The 26,627-nt window shown below is 40.0% G+C and overlaps 1 protein-coding gene across 6 annotated transcripts in view; it reads right to left on the minus strand.

Moving 5' to 3' along the window:
- The window catches only part of NCK2 (NCK adaptor protein 2), a 148,555-nt gene that overhangs the window by 31,306 nt on the left and 90,622 nt on the right, over positions 1–26,627 (minus strand). For all 6 annotated transcript variants that reach the window (XM_043536436.1, XM_037897733.2, XM_037897744.2 and 3 more), the window contains one exon: positions 23,141–23,382. In XM_043536436.1, the coding sequence (XP_043392371.1) occupies positions 23,141–23,366 (226 nt within the window). In that variant the 5' untranslated portion in view covers positions 23,367–23,382. The remainder of the gene's footprint in view (positions 1–23,140; positions 23,383–26,627) is intronic.

Genomic DNA, 26,627 nt, shown 5'->3' on the forward strand with positions numbered 1-26,627 from the left:
CAATTAGTTGCTGTGAAGGCAAATGTAAAAATCAGAAAGGATTAGGTTTCAAGTGAAGAAAAAGCAGTGGGAGCAGATGAATTCCAAAATGGCAAAGATTCTGTTTTATGTAAATATGTCTAATAACAAAAGTTGTATATAGATAATTCAACAAGCTCATTTTCCTCTATTTAAATTTTCCCCTTAAAGCAGGGGCGGGCAAACTTTTTGGCCTGAGGGCTGCATCGGGTTTCTGAAATTGTATGGAGGGCCGGGTAGGGGACATCCAACCCCCCTGTTCCCTGATGGCCCCCCGGGGACCCCTGCCCCATCCATCCCCTGCTCTCTGTCCCCTGACCGCCCCTGGATGCCCTACCCCTAACTGCCCCCCACACCTGATCCAACTCCCCTCTCCTTCCTGACTGTCCCCCGTCCGGGACCCCTGCCCTATCCAACCACCCCTTCTCCTTGACTGCCCCCCCCGGGACCCCTGCCCTATCCAACCACCACTTCTCCTTGACTGCCCCCCACTGCCCCATCCAACCCCCCCTCCTTCCTGATGGCCCTCCCAGACCCCTGCCACATCCAACCACCCCTTCTCCCTGTCCCCTGACTGTCCCCCGCCACCCCATCCAACCCCCCCTCTCCTTCTTGACTGCCCCCCGGGACCCCTTTCCCCATTCAACCACCCTGTTCCTTGCCCTCTGACCGCCCCGACCCACACCCCTGGCCCTGACCACCCCCCAAACTCCCCTGCCCTCTATCCAACCACCCCCCCACCTCCTTACCGCGGTACCTGGAGCACTGGTGGTTGGCGGCACGGCTGCGCCAGGACAGACAGCCGTGCACAGAGCACCGGGTCAGGCCAGGCTCTGCAGCTGCGCTGCCCCAGGAGCTCGCTGCTCCGCCGTCCAGATCATTGCGCCAGGAGCTCAGGGGCCGTAGTTTGCCCATCTCTGCCTTAAAGGGTTGACAGCTCTAGTTAACAGGCACAAATAGGGTTGAGACAAAACATAGGTGGCTGGCCCCATTTGAGGAGAAGCTTCAACAGAAGGGCCAGGAGCAGATTCTTGTCTGCTCCAAGACCCTCACAGCACCAGACCAGGCTCTGGAGTTTCTCAGAACCATGGCTCCTGCAGCACTGAGATACTCTCTTGCACCTGAGGGGACAGCTACTCCAAAGAAAACTTCAACAGAATTGAGGGCATCAAGCCCAAAAAGGAATCATCAGTGTCTGGCACTGACAACACTGCTGAATCCTCAGAGCCCCTTTATTAACACCTTTAATGGGAATCTGTTGGTAATCCGGGGAAATGGAGGATCAATCCTACAATCCAACGGGCACTTCAGAACAGAGGACAAAACCAAATGGCCTGGATCCAAGGAGGCCCTTTCTTTGTCAAAAATTGTATGTTCTGAGGAGGCAAACCACAACAAGCCCCAGCCAGTGATTTTTTCCTTCCAGCACCTTGTTACTTCTTTAGAGCCACGGAAAGTCAGAGCAGAATTTTCCAAAGCTCAAAGGGGTCTGGATCTTGGAGTCTGCAGTATCTTACGAAGTGACCTTTATAGGCCACCTTCTTTTGAGATGGACCCCTAGTCTGCCTGCAGAGACCCAGCAGGCTTTGGCACCAAGATGGGTTTCATAGCCACACCACTTTGTGCTCAGAAACCCTTTTTTAACGAAGGCCTCTAAGACTGCACTCTTAATGCACCCCAAAGGAGAATATTTTGGACTCTTGTTTGGTGGCCCTTTTTCTCTTTCAGAAAAGGACTTTGAGAACATGACCATCTGAACCAGGCTTTCTGACATGGCAAGATATGCATATCTTAAACCTTTGGTTTTTTGGTTATATCTGCCTTAATGGTTAGATTGATAAAGTTGTTCGGTTTATACAAAAAAACTTGAAGTTACTACTAAATGAACCTACAAGAACTATACAGAAATTAGAATCAACAGCTTTCCTCACTACTGCACAACACAAGGAAGACAAAGGTACCCTGGCAGACAGAGAGGATCTGCAGGACCATTAGGATGGGCTATTTATATGCTTGAGTTCAGAGTGGGGGTAGCATGCCCTTGACCCCAAGGAAGGTAAGGCTTGAGGAACATCACATTGATCAAATGTAACTTCACAAGAGATTCTATGATTAGGCCTGCGGTATCTGCAGTTGGCCTCTGTGGAGGCAATATCAGGAAGGAGAACCTGTCATTTTCATCACATATCTGGCAGTTCTCTTCTAGCAGCAGACAAACACATCCTTTTCTCTAGATTTATGTTCCATTTTCTAATTACAGTTTATACTATGTAATATTTTTGCTCGACAAAAGAACATTTACAAAGCAAGCCTATATTTACTAAGTCTTCTCAGGCTCCTGAATATTTGTGTTCTTGGTTGTTACTGATGATGAGTTATCACATTTTTGCACTTTGACTATTTCTACTCATTCAGATAAACAGAAGAGTAGAAAACAACGAAGTGACTACACAATGTATCTCCCTTGTCCTAATCAATACCCCAAATTTGTTTAACCTCTAGTCTTATGTTCTATTTCAAGTTGAGCTAATTAACATGCATCATAGAAACCAGAGATTGAAGAGACTTTAGTCATCTTGTCTAAAACCCGAAAAATATAAAATTGTTCTCTAAATTATATAGTTTCAAACATTAAATAAAGCTTCTTTTTCCTCCAAAAGCATCGCCATTTTCTGTTTATTGTTGACAAAAGTATGCTTCCCACACATCCAAAGCTGTCATTAAATGCTGAATCTTCTTCTTACTCAAGACACTGAAAATACAATAAACCTTCTTTCCTGTCCCAATGGCTAAGTGATTTGTCCATGCTCTGGTCAGCTCCTAAGTAGTTCAAACTATTTTTTTCAGTGTAGATTACCTGGCATTTATCAACATTGAATTTCATCTGCATTTTACAGTTCATTCATCTCACTCTGTTAGATCCCTCTGGAGAGCCTGAGTTTTCTCAGGCCATGACTAATCTAAATATTTTTGTGTAAGCTGGAATACTTTAAATAAACCATTACTTTCGTCAAAACATACTAAAACTTTCCCCATACCAAAAGTCCCAGTTCTACATCAAGACACGTCAAAAGCAAAATTTTGAATAATGTATAGCTACGACAAGAAACTTCATTGTTCACCTGCCACCTAAACTCAGACTGCAATCTGCCTGTGTAAAATATGACATGTTTAACGTGTGGAAATCACGTACAGAGTAAGTGAACGATTCTGTTTCTATAGTTCATTTGTGTATCAAATCAATACCAGGAAAAAGAATAAACCTAAACCATGACCTCTGGCTGGTGGGAAGGTTGTGGGAGAAATGTTTGGTATCCGCAGAAAACAAAAATATAGAAGGGTAGGGTAAAGGAGAGGGGGAAAAATAGCTTAGATGATATCCTGAAACGCCAGCCAAAAATACTTCCAAAATGTTAATTTCAACACAGAAAACCCTCACAAGACACTGAACTTGATTGTGTCCATTTAAAAATCACAGTTAGGTCTGAACATTTAAAAAAATGTATTACTGTTACAAGAAGTAGAGATTAAATATAAAACTTTTTTTTTTTTTTGCATTTGACAGCAATTAATTTCTCTAGTTGTCTGTGGCAGTCTTTCAAAAACAGCAGGAGGTAACATTTTTTAATAGTAAACTTTTAAAATAGGAATTCAGGAGTAGCTGTATTACCTGAAACTAACTTTTAACTCTTTGTTTAAAAATTACTAAATGTCAATTTTATGGTGTCCCCTTCTTTCCCATATCCTATAAAATCAGTTTCTCTAAAAGTAATACAAAGTGTGTAATGCATATCTGCACATTTGGTAGCAAAAGCTGTTGAGTAAATGCAACCCGTTTTTTTTTTCCCCCAAGACAAGTTTTTGACAATACTTTGCTATGATTTTTGTTTCTTCTACATGAAAAAGTTCATCTTTCATAGTAGTGCAGAGATAGTTATTCAATTAATAACAGCATTACAGATTTATCCATTTTCTTGCAAAGGTACTATACTGTCAAGCATATGATCATATATAGTTGTAAACCAACTAAAATTAACCTATGTCTGATAAGGATAATCAAATAGACACCCGTGGCTAAAACAAACATGTCAAACAGTAACTACTACTTTGTTTTACATCTATTCTCTATATTTATGTATACTAAAAACTATTTCTTGCTTCAAAAAATGGACTGCACTGCATTACTCAACCAATCCAGGAATTCATATTGACCGGACTTCTAAATCAGAATACAACTTTCTTTTCACAGTCATAAGTAGAGCTGCACAGAGAACGGCAATTCCGCTTCACAGAATCTTTTGAGATTTAGAAATTTGGTTTGTTCTGATTTGGAATGAAACTAAAAAATTTCTAAATTTTCTGAAAAATGGAATGATTGTTCTCTGCCTCTTTTCCTGGGAGCCAAGGACCCTGGGAGCCCAGGTTGCCAAAGAGCTGGGAGCCCAAGCTCCCTGGCAACCCACCAAGCAGGCTGCCAAGGAGCCAGGTGGGTAAACTAGCAGGAAACCAGGCAGGTGTCACTCGGAAATTTGTCTGGCAGGCAGCTTTCCATCAGAAATCTATCTGGTTTCGTGAATTTAGCTGAAATCAACATGGTCCTGCAGGACAATTAGATTTTGATGAATCAACAAATTCAGACAAAAATACATTTCAATTGAATGTTTCTATTTTAGTCATAAGGATTCAATATGAGGGCCTGAACAATTGTATCTGGAGTTGTTAAAATTATTTCCTAATTTGGACCCAGCAAGAAGGCCTCCAGAGAAGAGGGTTAACTTCAGAAAGCCTATAATTCAGAAAATAGCTATTTTTCAATATCAGGTAATCTAGACAGATATACAAAGGATCTCTGAAAAGAAAAACGGCCTTACTGAAGGCCCTGAGTAAAACCACAGTCTTCCCATTGTTTAGGCCTCAGATACGACCTCCCAACATGGCCCTGGTGTGGGGTAATAAACTACTTAACAAATATAAGAGATTGGCAGGAGATTAACATAGCCATTGGGCAGCACTTAGATATCTTAAATTTAAATGCAGTATTTCTTGTGGCTTCTCATAGGGAAGGAGTCAAGATAAACGAATGACAGATGAACATCTTAAAGTCAAATAACTCAATTTCTAGTCAGAAACCAACATTATCCTTTGAATGAAACAGATATTTTAGCTATTTGGAGTATTTTTCATTTACCACCACCACCACACCCTTTTTGGTGCCCTTCTCTTAGGGAAACACTCATCTCAATGACACTTTCTGCTTAAAATCTGCTTCAACTGTCAATCACAAGTAGACGTCTAAAAGTTTTTGCTGGTTATATTTTGGAAACCACATTTTCACTGAAAAAAATCACCTTATCTTCTATTAATCTAAATTGTTAGGTTGACATTAATAAAAGCAATTAGAATTGAACAGGAAGTGAACACGTGTGAAGGATAGCAGTTATTACACTCATTGAACCCTTTCACTTTGGGACGGGGCGGGGAGAAGAGAGAAAGAGAGAGCTGAACGTATTTTAGCATATCCTCAGGCTGGGAAAAACCCAACAGTTTCCTAATGAGTTTTCAAAGGCTAAACGTCTACATATTGTGTTCAATATTTTGACAGTTTATTCTCTCACACCCCCAAAAACAGCATTCTGTTTGAAGTATGCAACAGTAAATTCCGGAAATTGCCAACTTTATATATGATACAGAAATGGAGGCTTACAGTCCTAATAAAGATCATTGTGTATATTCTTTAGGAAGCTCACTATGTCAGGTACAGACATGCCATATCAATCAGAAAGCTAGAAGACCTTGTTGAAACCTCAACGTGAAATTATTCAGACACTTCTACAATCAGACTGGTTTAAGTCATGTCACAATCCTATTAAAATATGGCAAAGAATATTGTTTAAAAGATTCCTATGGGTCAAACACCACTATAACTGAGTTCTCTAGATTAATTCCACTCAAATGAACTTATTAAAAATACTGTGCGAAACCTTGTAACTTAAGCTATGTTGTGCATCCAGATATTATAGCGAAAGATGGCATTTAAATACTTGCAGTCAATACAAAATAATAATAAACATTCCATCACATTCCACTAAAGATGTTTTAATACAACATCATCAAAATACAATAAAGGCATAATTTAAATGACAGCAATATGGGTCAGGGAATATGCCCTCTTTTGTATTTATACAGCGTCTAGCATGCTGTGGGTATGCCAGAAACAACCAACCAATAAAAATACCTTTAGTATCAATGCTTTCAATCTTAAGAAAATTATAAATTAAATGCATATAAAATGTGGGGATAAGGTGTTAACTGTTTGAAAGACACAATTAAAATAAACTGTTCTCCAAAATAACAAAACAGTACCACAGGACTTTTTCCATTCACCCACTATACTCAGGAATTAAACACATAGATAACATCCCAGCTCCCCCCTGCCTCTTCCACCTCAAAAAACCCCCACCACCACCAACAAAAAAAAAAACGAAGCAGAAGCAGCAGCACATAAATTAGCTGAAATCTAATCCTAGATACTGAGGTAGCACAGTGGTGCTAAATGTATATTTGTTAAATGAATTCATTGGTTTGTGTCTTTATAAAGAAATAAAAATTGAGTTAAACTGATTTTTATCACTATTTTCTTTAAAACAACTAATTTAGAATACCAGCAGACTATAGCTCTCCTTCCTGTATGAAGATCTAGTTCATTCATTAATGTGATTTATTAATGTGACACCACCACTCATAATCCACTGAATTTGGAGTTAAATGTGGAGGCACCACAGAAACTTCAGATTATGTACCATCTCCACCACAAGTGATCTGCAACTTCCATTGGCTTCCTGTTTTCTTTCCAAAGCCAATTAAAGGCACAGTTATCTGTACGACACTCAACAAGTTAAGATCCAGTTACATCAGAGACCACTCTTCCAAAGAGACAGCCATTTCGTCACAGTGGAACACAACTAGTACAGTGCTCAGGGAAAAACTTGAGAGAACCAGTAATAAAACATTTGGTCAGGGACCCTTCATGTATGGAATAACATACCAGACTAAACCCAAGACTGACCATACAGCAAAACCCACTTGTATAATCTGACCCGGCCCATTTTCACCTTTTGCAGCTGAATACCTTTAGAAAGTGGTGATGTCAGAAGTCTAATCCTCCTTGACAAGAACCTTGTTATGATCCTTGAGTTTCTGATGGCCTTGTTAAGATACTTCGGTTTCCAAAATCTATTGTATAAACTTATTTAAACAACTCTTTTTATATTTAAATTCTTTGTTTACAGATCAAATTCATCATGTAAAATTTGAAAATATTTCAAGATTCTTAAATTTCCAGCATCAGTAACTTCTAACTGATTCCAAATCTCTGACTCAAACTTTAATTATTTTCATGCCAGAGAAAAGAAGACTAAAGTTTTCAAAAATATCGAAGTCCTACTGATTTTCAATAAGTCACTCAGGCATTTGAAAATTTTGTCCTAGATAATTAATTCACTTAAATTACTCACAGACATAAAGTTACTCATGCATATAAGTGTTTGAAGGATCAGGGTCTATATTTGAAACTCGAATATAGAAAGTAGCATATTTGCATTTACTTACCAATACAGAAAGAGGGATTTTGTAGTTTCCTTTGTTGAACTATGTGGTCAATTTTAATTGAAATTTAATTCATATAAAATAGCGTTATAAATTTATTTACTAACTTTTTAATGAAGTTCAGTTTCAATTTTGTTTGAATAACCAGGCCAACCAAACTGAAATTTGATTTTAAATGTATTTTTGGTTTAATTCAATATGATGCATTACATTCCTATAACATAAAATAGAATTCTTTAATATTATTAACATATTTAGTACTCCAGGTGTTTTAAGGTCTTATTGATTAAAAATTATGTTACTGTACATTGTCTTGACAATTCATGGAATGCCCTTGTAATTCTTTTCAATTGTACTCTAAAATTTCAGTAATTATATATTAAATTTATAAATCAAACTGCCCATCACACTCAAAACCTATACTTAGTTTGTCTCATTAAATTTATGGATGTGTAACCAAAAACGGTTAATTGGCTGTTTAACTTATGAGTTTTCTCTTTTTATTTTTTGCTTATTCAATTTTTTCTCTGGACTCCCAATAAATGGAGAGAGAGACTTAACACCCATCATAAGGCCCAAATACAGATTAAACTAATTACAGATCTACGAGTCTGAGTCTAGCCAACTAATTAGATAATACATGAATTATACAATTACTCAATTCAGTATCAATATTTTTACTTGAAAGACAAGGTCCATAAATATTGACTAAACAGAGGATTTTCTTAGGACCGACACACACATTTAAAAAATAGACAAGACAGCTGTACTGTCAAGAGACCAGGTGTGAATCAAGTCTTCAGATATAAAAGATCTCATGCCATACAGCCTATATCACAACCTGGAGTCATGACGACTGAAAACTGATTTAAAACCCTAGCAATTTCATAGGAAGAGATGTCATATACCCTAGAGCAGTGGTGGGCAACCTGTGACCCGTTGGCCACATGCAGCCCGTCAGGGTAATCCGCTGGCAGGACACCAGACAGTTTGTTTACATTCGCACAGCCACCCGCATCTTCCATTGGCTGGGAACGGCGAACCACGGCCACTGATTTTTGATTTACCAGAAATTTCCTCTTTGAGTTTCCAGGTCCATAGATCTGTTAACCAAGACTCAGGCTACACACCACTACATGGGCAGAACCAGACATGTCAGTTACGGACAGGGAAGGACACAACCAGCCACACTCAAGAATCCATCAATTGAAGCAGCTTCTACAGCAAAGAAAAATTTTCCTGGGGACTGATGATTCTTATAAATAGTTATAAGCCGAGTTCTTACCAGAGAAAATAACAATGAATGAATTTTAAGTGTAAAAATATCTCACCAGCATATGATATACTCCAATTAGGAAGGCTCAGATCTGTAGACCCCATAACTCAGAGAACGGAAATTTTCAGTTAGGCAATATAAAATTTCCTATTCCCTTTCATTTACGAAGTCCACAGATCCAGCAACTATTGGGATTTTCATAGCAACATTCCTTCAATCAAACCAAACTATATATGGTCCTAAACTACTACTTTGCTTCTTGAAAACTGCAGCATAGCCTTCCTACCTAAAGAGGCTGATAATGTCTGAATATCCAGTTTATAATATTTTAGGAAGGTATGAATGGACAAAGTGGCCACCCTTCAGATCTTCTCATATGGAACATAAGTCCTCTTGGACAAGGAGGCTGGTGTTGCTCTGAGTGAGTAAGCTTGATGTTTGTTGTTGGAGAGGCTCCTTAACTTGTAGGCCTCATGTAGATGCATCATCTCAGTCATCTGGAAACAGCAGATTTAGATACTTTCTCTCTCTCAGATGCCAGATGGAAGAGAATGGCTAGAGTATTGGATGTAGGGTTAGCTAGGGATGTATGTAGATCTTGAATGCTCCATATATATCCAAAGTATGTCAGAGCTTTTCTGTTGAACGAGATACATTTAGGCAAAAGGGGAACACAATCGCTTGGACTCTGTGATGACATGGGAATATTTTTATGAGGCCTCTTTGTGTCTCAGTTTCCCCTATGTGCTTCATTGTTACCCAGTGAGTGGAAGGGGACTGTTTGCTTTCAGGTCAGGTGAAGAGACATAGGTGTGGGTATCACTTAGGAGTCTGGGCCTTAGTCCATATTAATGGAGCACCTGAGAAAACCATGGTGAATCTATTCGCCAGGATGCTGGCACCAACAACCAACAACCCAGAGGGATATGGACTTCCCTAACTCTCCTTAGGGAAGCTGAACAAAAATCCCCCAGCTCGAGATCAAACGACTGGAGAGGTATGAGGTGGGGGATAAGATCTGGCTGCTGAAAGGAACCAGGGCTCTCACCTAGATTATGACAAAGGAGGTCAGATGGATAGACACCTTGGCTGGGCTCTCAGCTAACCAGAATGGACTATATTTTATCCTTCATTTCTCTATGCTACCCTAAAGACTTCCTATACTGTGTTCCAGTTAACAAATAAACCATACTGTTCTGACAGCGCTTTGTGAGTGTTGCTGCAAATGCTTGGTGAGGTTCATTAATCCCTGAAGAGTGTACAAGTCTCCATCAGGAGTCTCAGTTGGACTCGCTGAACAGAGCTCACGGTGTGAAGCAGGAGTGTGGAAGGCCCAGAGGTCTGTTCCTCACAGAGACTGTTACAAAGTTGGGCGTGTGGAACCACTTTATCGCTGTGCAGTAATGTTCTTCAGTAGAAAAGGCCCCAAACTTGGATACCATCTGGGAGGAACAGATGATGACCAGACAGGCCAAATTAATAACAATTAAATGAACAGTTACCTTCTTGAGGAGCTCAAAGGAATGTCAGGTCAGGGCATTAAAGAACCAAGTTAAGGTCCCATGGAAAAGCTCAATGAATCTTAGAAGGATGATTTAAGGATGTAGTTCTGAGGAAATGTTTCATATCTGCATGAACAGAAATCCTCTTCCTGCCTATGGAGGTAAGGATGCTAGAGAGTGCAGACACTTGACATTTTAAGGTTGAAATAGTGATGTTCTTGTTCAAACATCCTGGAAGAACTCCAATATCTACAATATAGAAGACACAGAAAGAGACCACATTTCCTGCACCACTGCTTGAATTTCAGCCAAGTTCTAAAACAAGAGAAATTAGTGGAAGCCTTCCTAAATGTACACAAGTGGAGATGATGCCTTCAGAATAGCACTGTGTCCTTCATGTGAGACCACCCAAAAACTAGGTAATTAGCTTGACCTTGTCTTTCTTGTAAGTTTCCTCTAGAGGCAGATCTAGAATCTAAACCAGTAGTGGGCAACCTGCAGCCCATCACGATATATTTGCATGGCCACCTGCAGCTCCCAGTGGCCGTGGTTCGCCATTCCCGGCCAATTGGAGCTGCGGGAAGTGGCATGGCCTGCAGGGACGTGCTGACCGCCGCTTCCCGCAGCCTCCATTGGCCAGGAATGGCGAACTGTGGCCACTGGCAGCTGCGGACGGTCAATGTAAACAAACTGTCTTGTGGCCCACCATCGGATTACCCTGATGGGCCGCTGGCTGCCCACCACTGATCTAAATTGATCTAGAATGAAAACTGCTTTCTTAAGAAATCACAGAATTCTCACTGAAAAGGCTTTTCCACCTACTGGTTCCTGTTTAGACTGAAAATCCTCCATCTTACCAGGTCACTACATAAGGGCTGCTGTGTTTGCAAGAACTCTTTCTTCTGTTAAACCCTCTTAGGACAATGAGTATTGATATACTCTGGAAAAAAATGCCGGTGAAGGACTCCTGTGCTAGTACTTTGATCTAGGGGAGGGCACCTTGAAGACCCCTGGCACAAGCTAATTATTCAAAGTTTCTCCTCATTCCTGTAAATGCAGAGACCATCCAGGTACTTTACCAGTGGGGTGGAGCAAGAACACATCTTTTTTACCTTCATGTCTTTCTCCTCCTTGCTGTACTCCATAGAGGTACTTCAATGGAGTCCCCGCAGTGGAGAGGAACTGGACCCTTAGAACTCCAGCAAAAGGGAGGGAGAAGTGAAGCTCAGAGGTACAACTGGGTACTACCGAATAAAAATCTCTGTGTAAGCAAGCTCTTTTTTCTTTTCTTTGGTGGGTGGGGGTGTGCGTGATGTTTTTTCTCTGCAGCAGGTCTGCTTAAAGCTTTCTTGCAACTGTGGAGGCAGAATGAAAAACTGACAGGATCTTCAGTGTGGCTAGCCATGCCCTCTCTGTCAATGGCTCAATGGTCTGGTTATGCCTATGTAGGCTGCATGTTGGTTGGGGGACACTGATTAATGAAACTGTGGATCTTGTGGACAAAAGGGTCTTAAGAATAATTGAGAAAATTCCACAGAACTTCAGAAAACCTTCATTAAATCAGTCAGCAACAGCTGCACCTAAAGACACGGGGAGAAGTGAGGAATTTCCTGCTCCCACTGTTACACCCACCAAATTGATAGGAACCTACATGGTGCCCTGGGTCCAATAGCCACCCCTCTCCAATAGCTTGGTGGAACCTTTGTGACCGGCTCACATAATCACTCACCTTAGAAAGACTGATTTCCCATTCTCCCACTTATTGCTGGACATCCTTCATTCTGCCTGTCATCACAACTCTCCAGCTGTCTATTATTACCCTCTCTTCCTCGGTCTCCCTCAGTTTCTCACCTACTCCAACTTCAAGTGTCTCATCCCAATATCATCCCTAAAACTAGATAATCATAGAATAACACAAATATTTTTAAACACATATGCCTTCACCCTGATCAGTATGCTCATGCCATCCCCTGGATCAGTCTGTCAGAATATTATATCCCTTTCTCTCAACCTTCCTCCCATTCTTTTTAGCTGCCAATCCTGCAAAAAGTACTGATCAAGCAGAGGCCTGCATCCATGAGGAGCACCACTGATTTCACTGGGACTCCTCCTAGGTGGAGCTTCTTGGAGGATTAGGGCCTTAGTCTGTATTCTATTTGGAGCAAGGACTTTCTGTGACCCACAAAACCACTCAATGGCAACTGGCAAGGGTTCACTGTTCTGTAAAAGGAACTCCTATGAGTAGGGCCCCACTAATTTCATGTCCATGAAAAATGTGTAACGGACCGTGAAATAAGCCCTTCCCCTTGAAATCTGATCTCCACCTTGCTGTTGGGAGTGCCCCAGTCATTGGGCTCCTAGCTGCAAGTCCTGCTGGGCTGGGGAGGGAGAGGACTTGTCCTTCCCCTGTACGGCCGCTCTCAGGGAGAGATCAGACCCATCTCAGAGTGACTCCCCCTGCTGCAGGTAGCTCCAGCCTTGGAGCTGGAAGAGATTTGTGGAGGAGGGTCTGAAACCCTCCTGCTCCTGGAAGCACCCCAGCCAGGGAGCTCCTAGCTGGGAGTCCCTGCTGGGCTGGGGAAGGACAGGACTTGTCCTTCTGTTGCATGGCAGCCCGGGGGGGCGGGACGCGGAAGAAGAGGTGGGAGAGAATCAGACCCACTTCCAGCTACCTTGTAGATTAGGACCCCCCTGGTTACAACACTGTAAAATTTCAGATGTAAACAGCTGAAAACATGAAATTGACCAATTTAAAAACCCTCTAGCTGTAAAACTTATCAAAATGGTCTGTGAATTTGGTAGGGCCCTACCTATGAGGCCTGACAAACTCTCTACACCTAACACACCACTGTCATGCAATCTATCCATAAAAATAGTGCCATGTAAAGTATAACATGAAAGCCAGTGACACACTAATCGTTATAGGCATTGCAAAATATATGTACGGCTGGTATGAAAGGAGTTATGTGTACATACAATTTTAAACCAGTGACACCAAGACTGCAGCTCAGGAGCCACAAGTGGCTCTTTAATGTGTGTCCTGCGACTCTTCGCAACACATGATATTAAAACACTGAGTGAATTAATTATTAACCAAAGATATTAACCAATCAGGATGCTTTTATGAGGTTATTAACCAATTGTAGAATACAGTCATTTTGCAGTGAGACTATATATACAATTGTATTAACCAATTGTAGAATAGTCATTTTGCTGTGTGAGAGAGTGTGTACACACACACACACACAAAACAGTAAATAAAACAAAGCATTCCAACTACTGTGGCTCTTTTGGGTAATGTTGATTGCTAATTTGGTTCCTGAGCCACTGAAGTCTAAGTATAACTGTTTTAAACTATGTAACCAGGCAGAGTTGACAAACGGGTTTTCTGCCAGACAAAGGAGATCTATTCACCTATCCCTGTCTCTGATATAAATTAAGCATTGTAAGCAAAACACAATGGAAGCTGCATTTACATACCAAATCAACAGAGAACTATGAAGTCAACAGGAATGGTGCACACAGGAAAACAAACAAGGCAGAAGAGTTTTCTCTGGGTGTTCACTTCAAAAGCATACCCTACATGTCTGGGGGGGGGGGGGGGGGGGCAAGGACAGCGCCCTGTTATCTATCAATCACTCAGGGAGCAAGAAGGACAGAGCTTTTTGCATCCATGAATGGAGGATCCCAGCCATGCTGGCTGGTGATGCTGGAAAGTTGCTTTGGATGAGAAATTATTTAGACAAGAATTTTAGTTTATTAAAGCTAAGTTTAGACTTTTAGAAGTGTGTTATACTTTTGTTTCATATGTAACCATTCAGTTTCCAATATTCTTATTCTCTACTCATTTGAGTCTTTGAATCTTTGTTTTTTGTTAATAAACTTATTCTCATTTTTATTACAAATACAGCTCACTGCTGTGTTATTAGGCAAAGTGTGAACTCTCTGTTGAATTAAAAAAGCTGATGTGTATTACTGTTCCCTTTGGGGACAGCAAACTTGCGAGCACCCAGTGACAGGGCCTGAACACTGCAGGGTTTGGGGGCTTTGGTATACCTTTTGTAACCTGTAAGGCACAATAAGTAGAGCTCTGAGGAGTGTGTTTGAGTGGCAGAGAAGCTGGTGGTGTTTAGGAGCTAACATCCAGCAACCACAGGAAAGACTCCCTCATGCTGGAGGCAAAGGTAATAAGATGACTCGAGGAAGCATCACACTGTCCACTTACATGTTTGCACGTGACACAACAGGGCCCTGATCTTGATTGAGGCCTTTTGCGCTACCTAAATGAAAACAACCTATCCTTCTTTTACAGATGAGAAACTGAACCCCAGAGAGATTAAAGGTCTCACCCAAGGTGCCAGATAAAAACTCCAAGTGAATTATGACACCAGAAGAAAGATGGAAACAGCAATAATAGAAGGATGTTTCTGCATTTTTAGTTTTACTGTCATTACACCAAAGAAGAATTAACAACCTTGAGCTGAGGTTTCTCGACAGTGCTATCAGCTAATCTTAACCTAAATAAATTTTGACATCCTGAATAAGGAGATAAATTTATTTAATTTTAAAGTTCAAAGGCTGACCAGATCTGAGATGTACATGCACACACACTGTAATAAAATTTGAGTCTTCATGGCTACCATGGTGTAGCTCCAGAAACCGAAACAAATGCAAGGAAAAGAAAGCAATATTTCAAAAAGGAACCTTTTAAAAAGGATTCCTCTACTAAAGGTAATAAATATTTTACTAATACAAAATAAACAGAAAATTCAGTTTTCCAATAATGATTTATTGTTCTAAATTTGAAGACTAAATTCAATCATTAAATTATAAAACAAAGGGATTTTAATTCAACTTTAAGTAAAAATCTCAAAGCAACTTTAACTATGAAGCTGTAACAGAAGTCTTCAAAAGAAATCACTAACAAATGATAAACTGGTCCGTTCGCTGGCCTCGGCAAGTGTCCTTTATCCTATAAAACAGATCTACACACACTGTGTTGGAGCTTTTATTTTACATTAGATTTTATTCACAGTTTATCTGAGAAAGAGGAATTTCATCTCTGTGGTATATTTATAGCAACAAGCTGTTCCTAAAAGCTCGTAGTACAGAGATATTTATATTAAATTAATAGAAGTCATGTGATTTATTTATATTATAACACTTTGATCTGGAACTGACTTCTCATACATTGTACAGGACCTAGCTCATTTTGGTGCTACTGTAACAACAAAAAGAGAATTAATTCAGTTGTGTTCTTGCTAAAAACATGGATCAAACCACTTGGACTTCTCAGTTTATTCAATTTTACAGTATTTCACTGTAATTCTAAATATTCTACAGAAGTCTTCAAAAACATATAGTAAATTATGATTTATAACTAATTGTTCTGCTCAGCCTTACAGTGGCAAATCCTTTAAGTGGTAGGGTAGGAGTTAGATTTCACATATTAATAAGATATACTTCACACAAGGACTACAATACAGTACATGTAATTATAAATTGACATATGTGAGTAAATTCTGTTCCATTTGCCCCCTCGCACTGAAGTTCACTGGCATGGCGCTATACAGCAATTTTGCTTTCAGTACTGCTTTGAACATTTCATATATGATCAGATCAAGGGGCTATCATCTGCATCTGGCAAAGCAAGGTACAGGGTGGGTGTTTCTATGAAGCATTTTGAAAACCAAGATTATTTTTCTCCTCAAATTCCTGAAAGTAATTGCTAATCAGGAACCTCTTTCTCACCCTTCAACAGCACCCCTACAATGGCACTTGTGCTAGAACCCACCACAATGCTTTATTATACATTTCTCTACCTTCAAGTTTACTGCTTCAGGCAATAAATGAGTACCATGATATTTTTTTTCATTAACTTGCTCACTACAGTTTCAGATTATTTTCCTTGGCTTTTTGCAGAAACTTTTCTTTAGAAATTGTAATGTCTTCATTTTCTTTGTGAGAAAATGTTCCTTAGCCCAAAGGTTTCATTTCTCAGTAACCTACTATTTTATTGAACCCATTTTATTTTTATGAAAATGCAGTTAACTTTATAGGCTTGGATTAGGCCCATAATGCTAGGTTTGTGACTATTTTACAAACTCAGATATTTTATCTGATCATATATAAGGCATAAATGAAATTTACTCAATGAAAATAAAACAAGATGTATACACTGAGTTCCCTTTCAAGTTCTTTTATTTTGGATATGGGACTCAGTACCCATACTAAGTAAAAACAGTTTACCACAAAATCTTGATGACCTGCTTTACATAGTTGGAGTAACGCTACAATAGCATCAATCACTCCTCTCTAATAGAACTTGTAGAGTGGGAACAGCCAGCTGTTGTTCTTCCCCAAAATCCTTCATCTGACGAGTCAAACAGGGATCTATCCCATCTCTTCTCCGCTTCAGTATATGAGATCACATGGAGAGGTAACGAGACATTGTGGGCTGTCTCTCAACATTATGTTAATGATATCCTGCTGTATTAATATTTTCTATAGATTCAGCCAATGCTATAAAGTTGGCTAAGGTCTCCAAGAGAACAAGAATAGCTAGCTGGGAAAAAAAATCTAGGCAAGACTGATGTGATGTTGATCATGAGGGAGAAAAGTTTCAATGACTAGCGAGGACACTTGAATCCTATCATTGAAGGAAACTGCCACTATTCAAAGTGGTACAAACCCTGGACTCATCCCTAATGCTGCATGGCTGCATTAGGGATGTAGTAATATGACAAGAAATGCCTTCTTCCATCTTTAAATTGCTAGGAGACTTCACCCCTTCTCTTTGAATTAGAATCTGACGACGATGATCTACTTTCATCACCACCAGACTGGATTATTTTAACTTTGTGTGTTTAGAGCTGAAGGTGGAAGCAACGTAGAGGTTCCAGATTTGTAGAATGTAGCAGGTTACTCGTTCTGCCGAAGAGACAACATGAGCACATTATCCTTGCTCTCCAATTCCTAAGTTGGTTCCTATCTACTTGTGTTGACACTGGAAGGTCTTGATCCTGATTTTCAAAGCCATCAATGGGGTTAACCCCTAGATACATCTGTGACTTCAACTCTACCAATGACCCACCAAGACAATCATACTTCTCTTGGATAATGCAGTTACAAAAATCAGGATTCAGAGTAACAGCAGGATGAAATGCAAGAGCCAGAGACAAAGTATTCTTTTTTTTTTGGGTGGGCGGCACGCACAGGCCAGCGCTGGCTGCAGAATGAGCTACTAAGTAACATTTGACTAGCCTACAGTCTGGTCAATTTTAGTGATAAAAGATGCTCGTTTTACTGTTCTCACCACAGCTGCTAGCAAAATATGATGGTAATACCTTACATATCTTGGTGGGTCAGGGATACAGATGTGGTTACTGATGTATCTGGAAGTTGACCCATTGACAGCATGCACACTCTAACAAAAACAACATATACATACATACCCACCTACATAAAAATCACGCACAGTAAGCAAACTCTCCATAGAATCTGGTAAGGACAAAATCCAGAATAGCCCTGGCTTCAGTATATCCTTTACTTGATAGATTTATAGTTTACTTTACTTCCAGTTGTTAATGAGTGACGGGTTTTTGGTCCATACTATATAGGAGGTCCAAACTATATAATCATAATGGTTCAGAATGGCCTTAAAATCTACGCCAAAAATTAATAAAAAGCATAATTTCTCCTTCAGCGATGTGATCCTTGGAGGAACATTTGATCTTATTCATAGTTCATCTGAGAAAGAGGCATTTAATCCGTGTGATAGATTTATAGCAACAAACTGAAACATGAAAAATTGTGTTCTTATGGGGCACTTCAGTTTGAGTGACATACTGGAGATCTCATGCAGCTAGTGGTAAAACATCATTAAAGTTTCTGAAAATGATAGATAATTTTCTAACACTAAAGATATTGCCCCCAACATGAGGTAACTCTATTTCCAAATTCATTATAATGGATAAAGATATAATCAGTCACTGGAATGGAAGTTGTTGGTTGCCTAGTGAGCAGTGATCATGACCTAATTACATTCAATATGGGCAAACAGAAGAGAGCCAACCAGTAACTATATAGTTGGTGCTTTAAAAGGGCCAATTTCCCAAAACCAAGGAAAATTATGAGCAAAATTAATTGGGAGGAAAAATTTAGGCAGAAAAATGTGAATGAAAATTGGGAGTTCTTTAAGAGCAGTTATTAGATGGCTAAAAAGCCATGCTTCTACAATTCAGAAAGAGGACAACTCTGGCTAAAAGACCATCCTGGTTCAGTGGTAAAGTGTAGGGAGCAATTAGAAATAAAACAGTAATGTATAACATATGAAAAATATGTTAATATAAATCAGACATTATGAAGTGCAGAAAATTGATAAAGGAAGCTAAAGACATCAGGGGAACTCCATCAACAATGGAAAAGCTGAGAAATTAATAATGAAGAATTACAGGACAGAAATGTAATTAATATTAATCAACATGATTTTATGGAAAATAGGTTTTTGTCAAACAAACGTGATTTCATTCTTTGATGAGATTATAAATTTGATTGATAAAGATAACTGCATAGATGTAATATACAGTAGAACCTCACAATTACGAACACCAGAGTTATGAATTGACCAGTCAACCACACACCTCATTTGGAACCGGAAGGATACAGTCAGGCAGTAGCAGAGCAACAACAACAACAAAAAAGGCAAATACAGTACAGTTTTAAATGTAAACTACTAAAAAAATAAAGGGAAAGCAGCATTTTTCTTCTTCATAGAAAAGTTTCAAAGCTGTATTAAGTCAATATTCAGTTGTAAACTTTTGAAAGAACAACCATAATGTTTTGTTCAAAGTTACAAACATTTCAGAGTTATGGACAACCTCCATTCCCTAGGTGTTCGTAACTCTGAAGTTTTACTGTACCGAGACTTCTGTAAGGTGTTTAATTTAGTACTGCATGACATTTTGACTAAAAAGTTAGCACTACACAATATCAATAGAGCACACTTCAAATGGATTAAGAACCGGCTAACTGATGGATCTCGAAAAGTAGTCATTAATGTGGAATCTTGGGGGATTTTCTAGTGGGATTCTGCAGGGACTGGTACTAGGGCTTGACATTACTCAATATTTTAATGTATGATCTAGAACAGGGGTTCTCAAACTTTATTGCATCACGACAACAAAAAAAACTCCCCTTCTGACAACAAAAATTACTACACAACCCCAGGAGGCGAGGACAGAAGCCTGAGCCCACCCAAGCCCCGGTGCCCTGGGGAGGAGGGCAAAGCCCAAGCCCCCCTGCTCTGGGCAAGGTGGGGCCAAAGCTGAAGCCCAAGGGCTTCAGCCCCGGGCAGGGGGATTGTAACCTGAGCCCTGACACCCAGGACTGAAGCCCTCGGGCTTTGGCCCCGGGCAGTGGGGCTTGGGCTTCAGCCCCGGGCCCCAGCAAGTCTAAGCCAGCCCTGGCAACCCCATTAAAATGGGGTCGTGACCCACTCTGGGGTCCCGACCTACAGTTTGAGAACCGCGGATCTAGAAGTAAATATTAAAACACTGGTGACAAAATTTGCAGATGACACAGAGTGCTGGAATGGTAAATGATGAGGACAAGACAGTCATAAAGAGCAACCTAGATCACTGGGTAGCCTGAGCCCATTAAAACAGAATGTGTTTTAATATAGCTGCAAGCAAAGTTATACATCTAGGACCAACAAGTGCAAACCATAGCTACAAAACTGAACTGTATCCTAGAAAGCAGTGACTTTGAAAAGGATTTGGGGATCATAAGAGACAAGCAATTCAACATGAGTTCCCAGCATGATGCTGTAGCAAAAGGGCTAATGTGATCCTTGGATGTATAAACGGAATTGTGAAGAGTAGGGAGATAATTTTAGCTCTTATACTGGAAAATTGTGCTCAGTTCTGGCATCCATTTTTTAAAGAGGATGTTGAAAAATTGGAGAGGATGCAGAAAAGAGAAACAAAAATGTTTTGAGAGCTAGAGACAATGCTTTACAATGAAACTTAAGGAGCTCAATTTGTTTTGCTTATGAAAAAGAAGACCGAGAGGTGACTTGATCACAATGCATAAGTACCTTCACATGGAGAACATACTGGGTATTAAAGGACATTGCATATATAAGTCCCTGTGTGAGTCATGTTTAAAAAAAACAAAAAACACAACAGTGCCCCAGCTAAGTGTTTTAATTTCACAGATATATACGGCCGCACAGTTCCATCCTTACCCAAACCGCTGAGATTTTTCCAACAGCAGGGAGGAGAAAGTGGGCATCCCTGTTGAGGCCGCAGCTGCTTTATGGGGGTTAGTGGGCTGGTCCCATCCCAGGAAGTTGAGAGGGGAGTAGTGCAGGGCCGGGACAGGGGGTCTCTTACCACATGGTGCTGGTCAGTCCAGTCCAGGCTGCCACTGCTACTTGCCTGCCCAGCTAGTGGGGACAGGAGTCCGCACTGAACACGCCTGGCAATTAGGAGCCCCAGGCCTGGCCTTGCCCCCAGCAGGCCTGAGGGAGACACCACAGGAGCTGGAACCAGGAGCTGCTGCTTGGCGCACAAGCAGATGTGAGAGGATGCCCTGACTCAGATTTGGATTAAACACTCCTTCATCCCTCTTCCGGAGCACGGCTCCCTTACATACCTGGCTAATGCCCCAAGTCATAGATCCTGGTCTCAGCTCCTGCACTGTCTCCCCTGGGCTTGGAAAGGTGGGGTAAGGTGGGCCAGATCAGGGGGTTCTAATCACTGTGCTTTGTCAGTGCTGTCCACCTCTCCCTGCTGGTTGGCAGGAAGCAGAAGGAGAGCAAGCTGGGCTCTGATTCCTTCCCCAGGCCCACTTCACTCCAATTTAGCATGTTCTTCACTGGTGCTCTGCCTTGACTGTACACAAATTGGCTAATAACAGCTGTTTGCCTGGTAATTGCTTGGGGAGAATGGTTTCATCTTGTTGGGTTTTCCCCTCTTCCTGAAAGTTTAAAACAACAAGTGAAATATAAAAGGTCTGCCATGGAAAATAGCAGGTTCTCCCACAAGATCTGCACCACAATGAGTGGTGGCGGAGGTGAACTAAGATGCCAAGCCATGAATCAGGAATCTCGAAACAAACTACAGAGTAAGAAGAGATTAGGAAAAGGGTAGGCTTCTGAGGAAGAGTGCACTTAGTTAGTCCCAAATAGCCTGGTAACTTTAGGGGTGGAACTACTCACAGCAATGAAGAAAAGCCTGGTCCCAGGACAGACTGGAAATCACTTTAGTCCTCTTAAGAATGCTGATGTTAGATATGAAAGGGTAATAGAGACATAAGGAGGAGCTAGGTGAGCTGTACATAGGTCCATTGAAAGTGTTTTTCAATGGAAAATTGTGTTTTCAACAAAACAAAAACGTTTTTTCAAACGTGTCTGCTTTCTACACAGAAGATTTTTACTTTGTGTCAAAAAACCAAATAACTGAAAACAATATTTTTGCTGAAAGTAAACAAATTTTGATTTGGAAATGCTGTGTTTCCTTATGGGACTTGTAGTTCAGGTGCAGTATGCCTTCATGTTATTCTATGGGCTAGGTTCCCAAGTTGGACTGCCTCTTCCATGATGCACTATAGCAGCTCAATAAGAGGGGAGACACTGGAGGTGCATCATGAAAGATGTAGTCTACAGAGATCCTGGCCCATAAAGGAAAAAAGGCATGAGACAGATGAACTAGAACTCCCATGAAGCTCCAGGCTGGCATTTCCAAATTGAAATTTTTGGTTTGCAGTTGACAGTTTTCAGCCCCAAATATGGGGGTTTTTTTCTGCTGAAAACTCAAAAACTTTACATATGAATTTCAATTAAATCATTTTTTCTCCTGTTTTTGTCAAAGTTTCCCACACAATTCTTTTCCCAACCAGCTCTAGCTTTATAATTGTTTGCACTTTAATCATTACATCCTGAAACATCACTATATTTATAACAGCAAGAATCACTGGTACCATTTGCCTACTTATCCAGCCTTTTTATCTACAGCTATAGGCACTTAACAGTTCAATTAAGGAAAAGTCATAATTACCAAACAGCAGTGAAAGACATTCCAGAAATGAGGAACCAAATTCTAAAAAAGCACAGTAAAACCCTTTCAAGATTTACAGTATTGTACTTAATCCAATTCAGAATGCTTTCTTAGTCAATCTACAAGAGTCACGTATCTGGTGTATTTTGCAAATGAAAGCGAAGAATTTAGTGATGAAAAGATTAAATATGTGCACATTACCTGATTTCCAAATACACCTCCCTAAAACACAACCTAACTTCTTAAAAATATAAGCATTTATACTTTTCTTTATGTGGCTAATGCATTCTTGTGAGGAACTGATGGGCAGATATAGATAATGGCTGAAATATTCTGATATTCAATTCCATGCTTCCACTTGGACTTTCTTTGAGAATAGAAGAGTTGGAAAATGCTCTTAAGTTAATGAAAAAAATCAAGCGCTACCACTATGAACATGTGCCATCTGAATGAAAAAAAAAAAATGTTTCTTGCTTTATTTAACCTTCACACGGATGAGAGTGAAATCTTTACTGACTACATCAAATATTTTTTTTCTGAAACATTCAACACTACCCCTCAATATGAGAACTATAAAATCCCCCAGAGCATTATTTTTTCTAAGACAAATTAGTTTTTAACACCCTAATTTAAAAGTCACTGGTTCTATCAGACCCCAGCAAAAGTACCATCAGACTTACCCAATGTGTCTTTTAGATTTTTAACCAGGGAGCCTTTCTTCAAGCTGTTCTTTCGCTCCACGTAATTTGATGGCACATATCCCGTTTTGTTGGCCGCGTTTCTTACCCTCCACCATGTTTTGGAATCATCCAGCAGCCAAAGACGCTCATTCTTCTTGATGTCAAGTTCTTGGTCCTGTTGTGCGGTGTAATCCCACTTTGCTATAACAATAACTTCTTCTGTCATCTTTCATGGAGTCCCTCTGAAACAAAACAGTGGAAAAATTCATTAACACACTATACTTGTACCCCCCTCCATTATTTCAACATGAAAGCATGTCATCTTACACTCCTTTGGGAAAAAACAGACATATACAGAAGAACATGAAAAAAAATCATCCCTTTTTGGTTTGCCAAACAATACAATAATCAAACTGACCTTTCTTAAAACTAATATCTTTATTTTATTTTCTCACTAAATTAGGATATCCTGGGAATAAATTCTAGTCATTGCATGTGTTCAACTTTCTTCTTCTGGAATATTATATAATGTTATTAGACTATAAGAATAGCTACAAAAGTTTCTAAACTTAACATATATAACACATTTAGTCTCTATACACACAATTATAAAATTGTTTCTACATTCTTTAAGATCCTGTTCTTAATGAGAAAACTAGTAGTACAGTCCAAAAAAGATTTTTCCTTTCCATCCTCATTATCACACTTTCTACATTACATCATTCTATAATGACCTTCATTCTAACATGTTCCATACACACATACAAAATACTTAGGTTTAAAAAGAAGAGTGTGGGCTTTTTTTTTAAAAAAAGAGGAAGATGTGACATTTTGGGTCTAATTAATTACATAATGAATTTGTACTTCAGCAGTGAAAATAGTTACGTTCTTCTAGTCTGTATCATTTTAAATACTTTACTGCTTTTTGAGCCCTTGTTCAATGACCCGGGTAAGGGATAGAATATAGCTATGCCATCTTAGAAGCCCTTCTTCCTTTTTGTTCCCTGGAGTGGCATGGCGGGAGGTGTCAGAGGAGAGACTCAGCAAGTAGGGGGAACACACAGCCCAGGCTCATCTTGCCCCCCACCACTCTCTGTCCACTTATTCATGAGGTTTGACAAGACTGGGTGAGTAGCTCCTTCTGTCCACGCATGACTGGAGCTGTAATCTGAATAGCTGTTACTCAATTGAGCAGGGGAAGCCTTACTCCCCTTTACTCATATCATGGCTGAGTAAGGTCTAGGAACAATTTAGCCCTATAAAAAGCAAGGACCTTTCTTTAAAAAAATAATTTAAAAAAGCCTGCAAAGCATACGTTTCAAGAGATAATAAGTACAGTAACATTTAAAATGACTAATAAGAGTCTGACTTATTTCATCCTCTCAACTCCTCCTTGGTGATCTTTGACTGAAAAGTAACATATGAGATTTCTATATTAAACAGCATCAGCTTTTTGATCTTTCAGGGTTAGTACAGTAGCTGTTTTTGAAAGCTTAAAGTCAAATGTGCGGACATCACAAATGTGTAACAATCTGATAGAAATAGTTTTTAAAATACATTTCAATTCTAAACTCCAAGCACATTTTCTTTATATTATTTGCCTTTAGTGCTTGTTTTTACCAGTACACTATTACAATTGTGAGGTGTTACAAACTATTTTAAGAGCTCTTATGTGGCTGTAAGGTAATAAAAGCAATTATTTTGGTGTTTTCTACTCAGCAAATTAAAATATTTGAATTGAGGCTAATTTTGAAAAGTGATTGCAAAAATACTATTTTGGGGGTTTCATGTTAATGGTGATCTTCATTTCCAGATCCAACTACCTACAGTACAAGCTGTGCAAACTCAGAGCTGTTGTGACAAAATGAAGGGGAAGTATGAAAAGACAAATATATCTTTAAAAATCAAATAACTTAATTAGAGACCACAAACATTAAGATGTCCTAAAGATGACTATATGATTATAGCATGATGCCATTACAGAACTGAGTTATGGTTGTCTGGGTATTGGATACTGCTGATCCATTCTTCCAACTAAAAAAAGACAAAGTAAGTGACTCTCACCTGAAAACAATGGACAGGACAAATATTTGTAGCTAACATAGAAGTCATGGCATGAATTTTTTTCTGAAATACTGAAAGAGTTCAGAGGTTTGTCTACATCCTCATTTCTCAGGACAGGAGCACAGGACACAGAGTAGCATGCAGCAGCTAGAATCATAGAATATTAGGGTTGGAAGAGACCTCAGGAGGTCATCTAGTTCAATCCCCTGCTCGAAGCAGGACCAACCCCAAATAAATCATCCCAGCCAGAGCTTTGTCAAGCTGGGCCTTAAAAACCTTTAAGAATGGAGATTCCTCCACCTCCCTAGGTAACCCATTCCAGTGCTTCACCACTCTCCTAGTGAACCAGTATTTCTGAATATCCAACCTAGAACTCCCCCACTGCAACTTGAGACCATTGCTTCTTGTTCTGTCATCTGCCACCACTGAGAACAGCCAAGCCCCATCCTCTTTCGAACCCCCCTTCAGGTAAGTGAAGGCTGCTATAAAATCTCCCCCACCCCACTCTTCTCTTCTGCAGACTAAATACCCCCAGTTCCCTCAGCCTCTCCTCGTAAGTCATGTGCCCCAGCCCCCTAATCATTTTTGTTGCCCTCCGCTGGACTCTCTCCAATTTGTCCACATCCCTTCTGTAGTGGGGGGACTAAAACTGGATGCTATACTCCAGGTGTGGCCTCACCAGTGCCGAATAGAGGGGAATAATCACTTCCCTCCATCTGCTGGCAATGCTCCTACTAATGCAGCCCAATATGCCGTTAGCCTTCTCGGCAACGAGGGCAGACTGCTCACTCATATCCAGCTTCTCGTCCACTGTAATCCCCAGCTAGAGATGAGATGGTTTGAACATGAGTCTATATAGATAATTATTTTTAATGAATTTAAGAAAGGGTTTTGAAACTTTAAACAATTAGTTACAGACAATAAGTGGGGTCTTTACAATTCACAATAGCTGCAGCCTGTTGGAGGAAGAATAAGGAATAGGTGGTATTAAGATCCTTTGAAAACTGAATTTTTAAAATCATTTTACCCCTCTGATAATGACAGACATAGTACATTTTTGAGCTTTTGAACCAAGTTCCTGATAAACTGACATCTCTGCCTTCAGTTCATATAAAATGGACAAACACTTCACAGATCAATAACATGATGGAGCCATAGGGAGATTGTAGTTGATCCCATTCCAGTTGTCGGTGCTGTCAATACAATCTCTCTCCAGTTTAGATTGGTTTATTTTATTTTCAGCGATTGTGAACTGGGACACCCAATTCTCATTACTCCAGTGGATATGCAAAACATAAAGAAAGTTACTAAAACGCTACTAGTGAGGTTAATTGACGGTATGGTTGTGCAGAAGAGCAGCAATTACGAGGTTTGGGGGTTTGGTAGAGGTTAGCTTACACCTAAAGGAAGGTTAAAATCGAAT

Source organism: Chelonia mydas, chromosome 1, assembly GCF_015237465.2.
Source record: "Chelonia mydas isolate rCheMyd1 chromosome 1, rCheMyd1.pri.v2, whole genome shotgun sequence".
In the NCBI taxonomy this organism is placed as follows: domain Eukaryota; kingdom Metazoa; phylum Chordata; order Testudines; family Cheloniidae; genus Chelonia; species Chelonia mydas.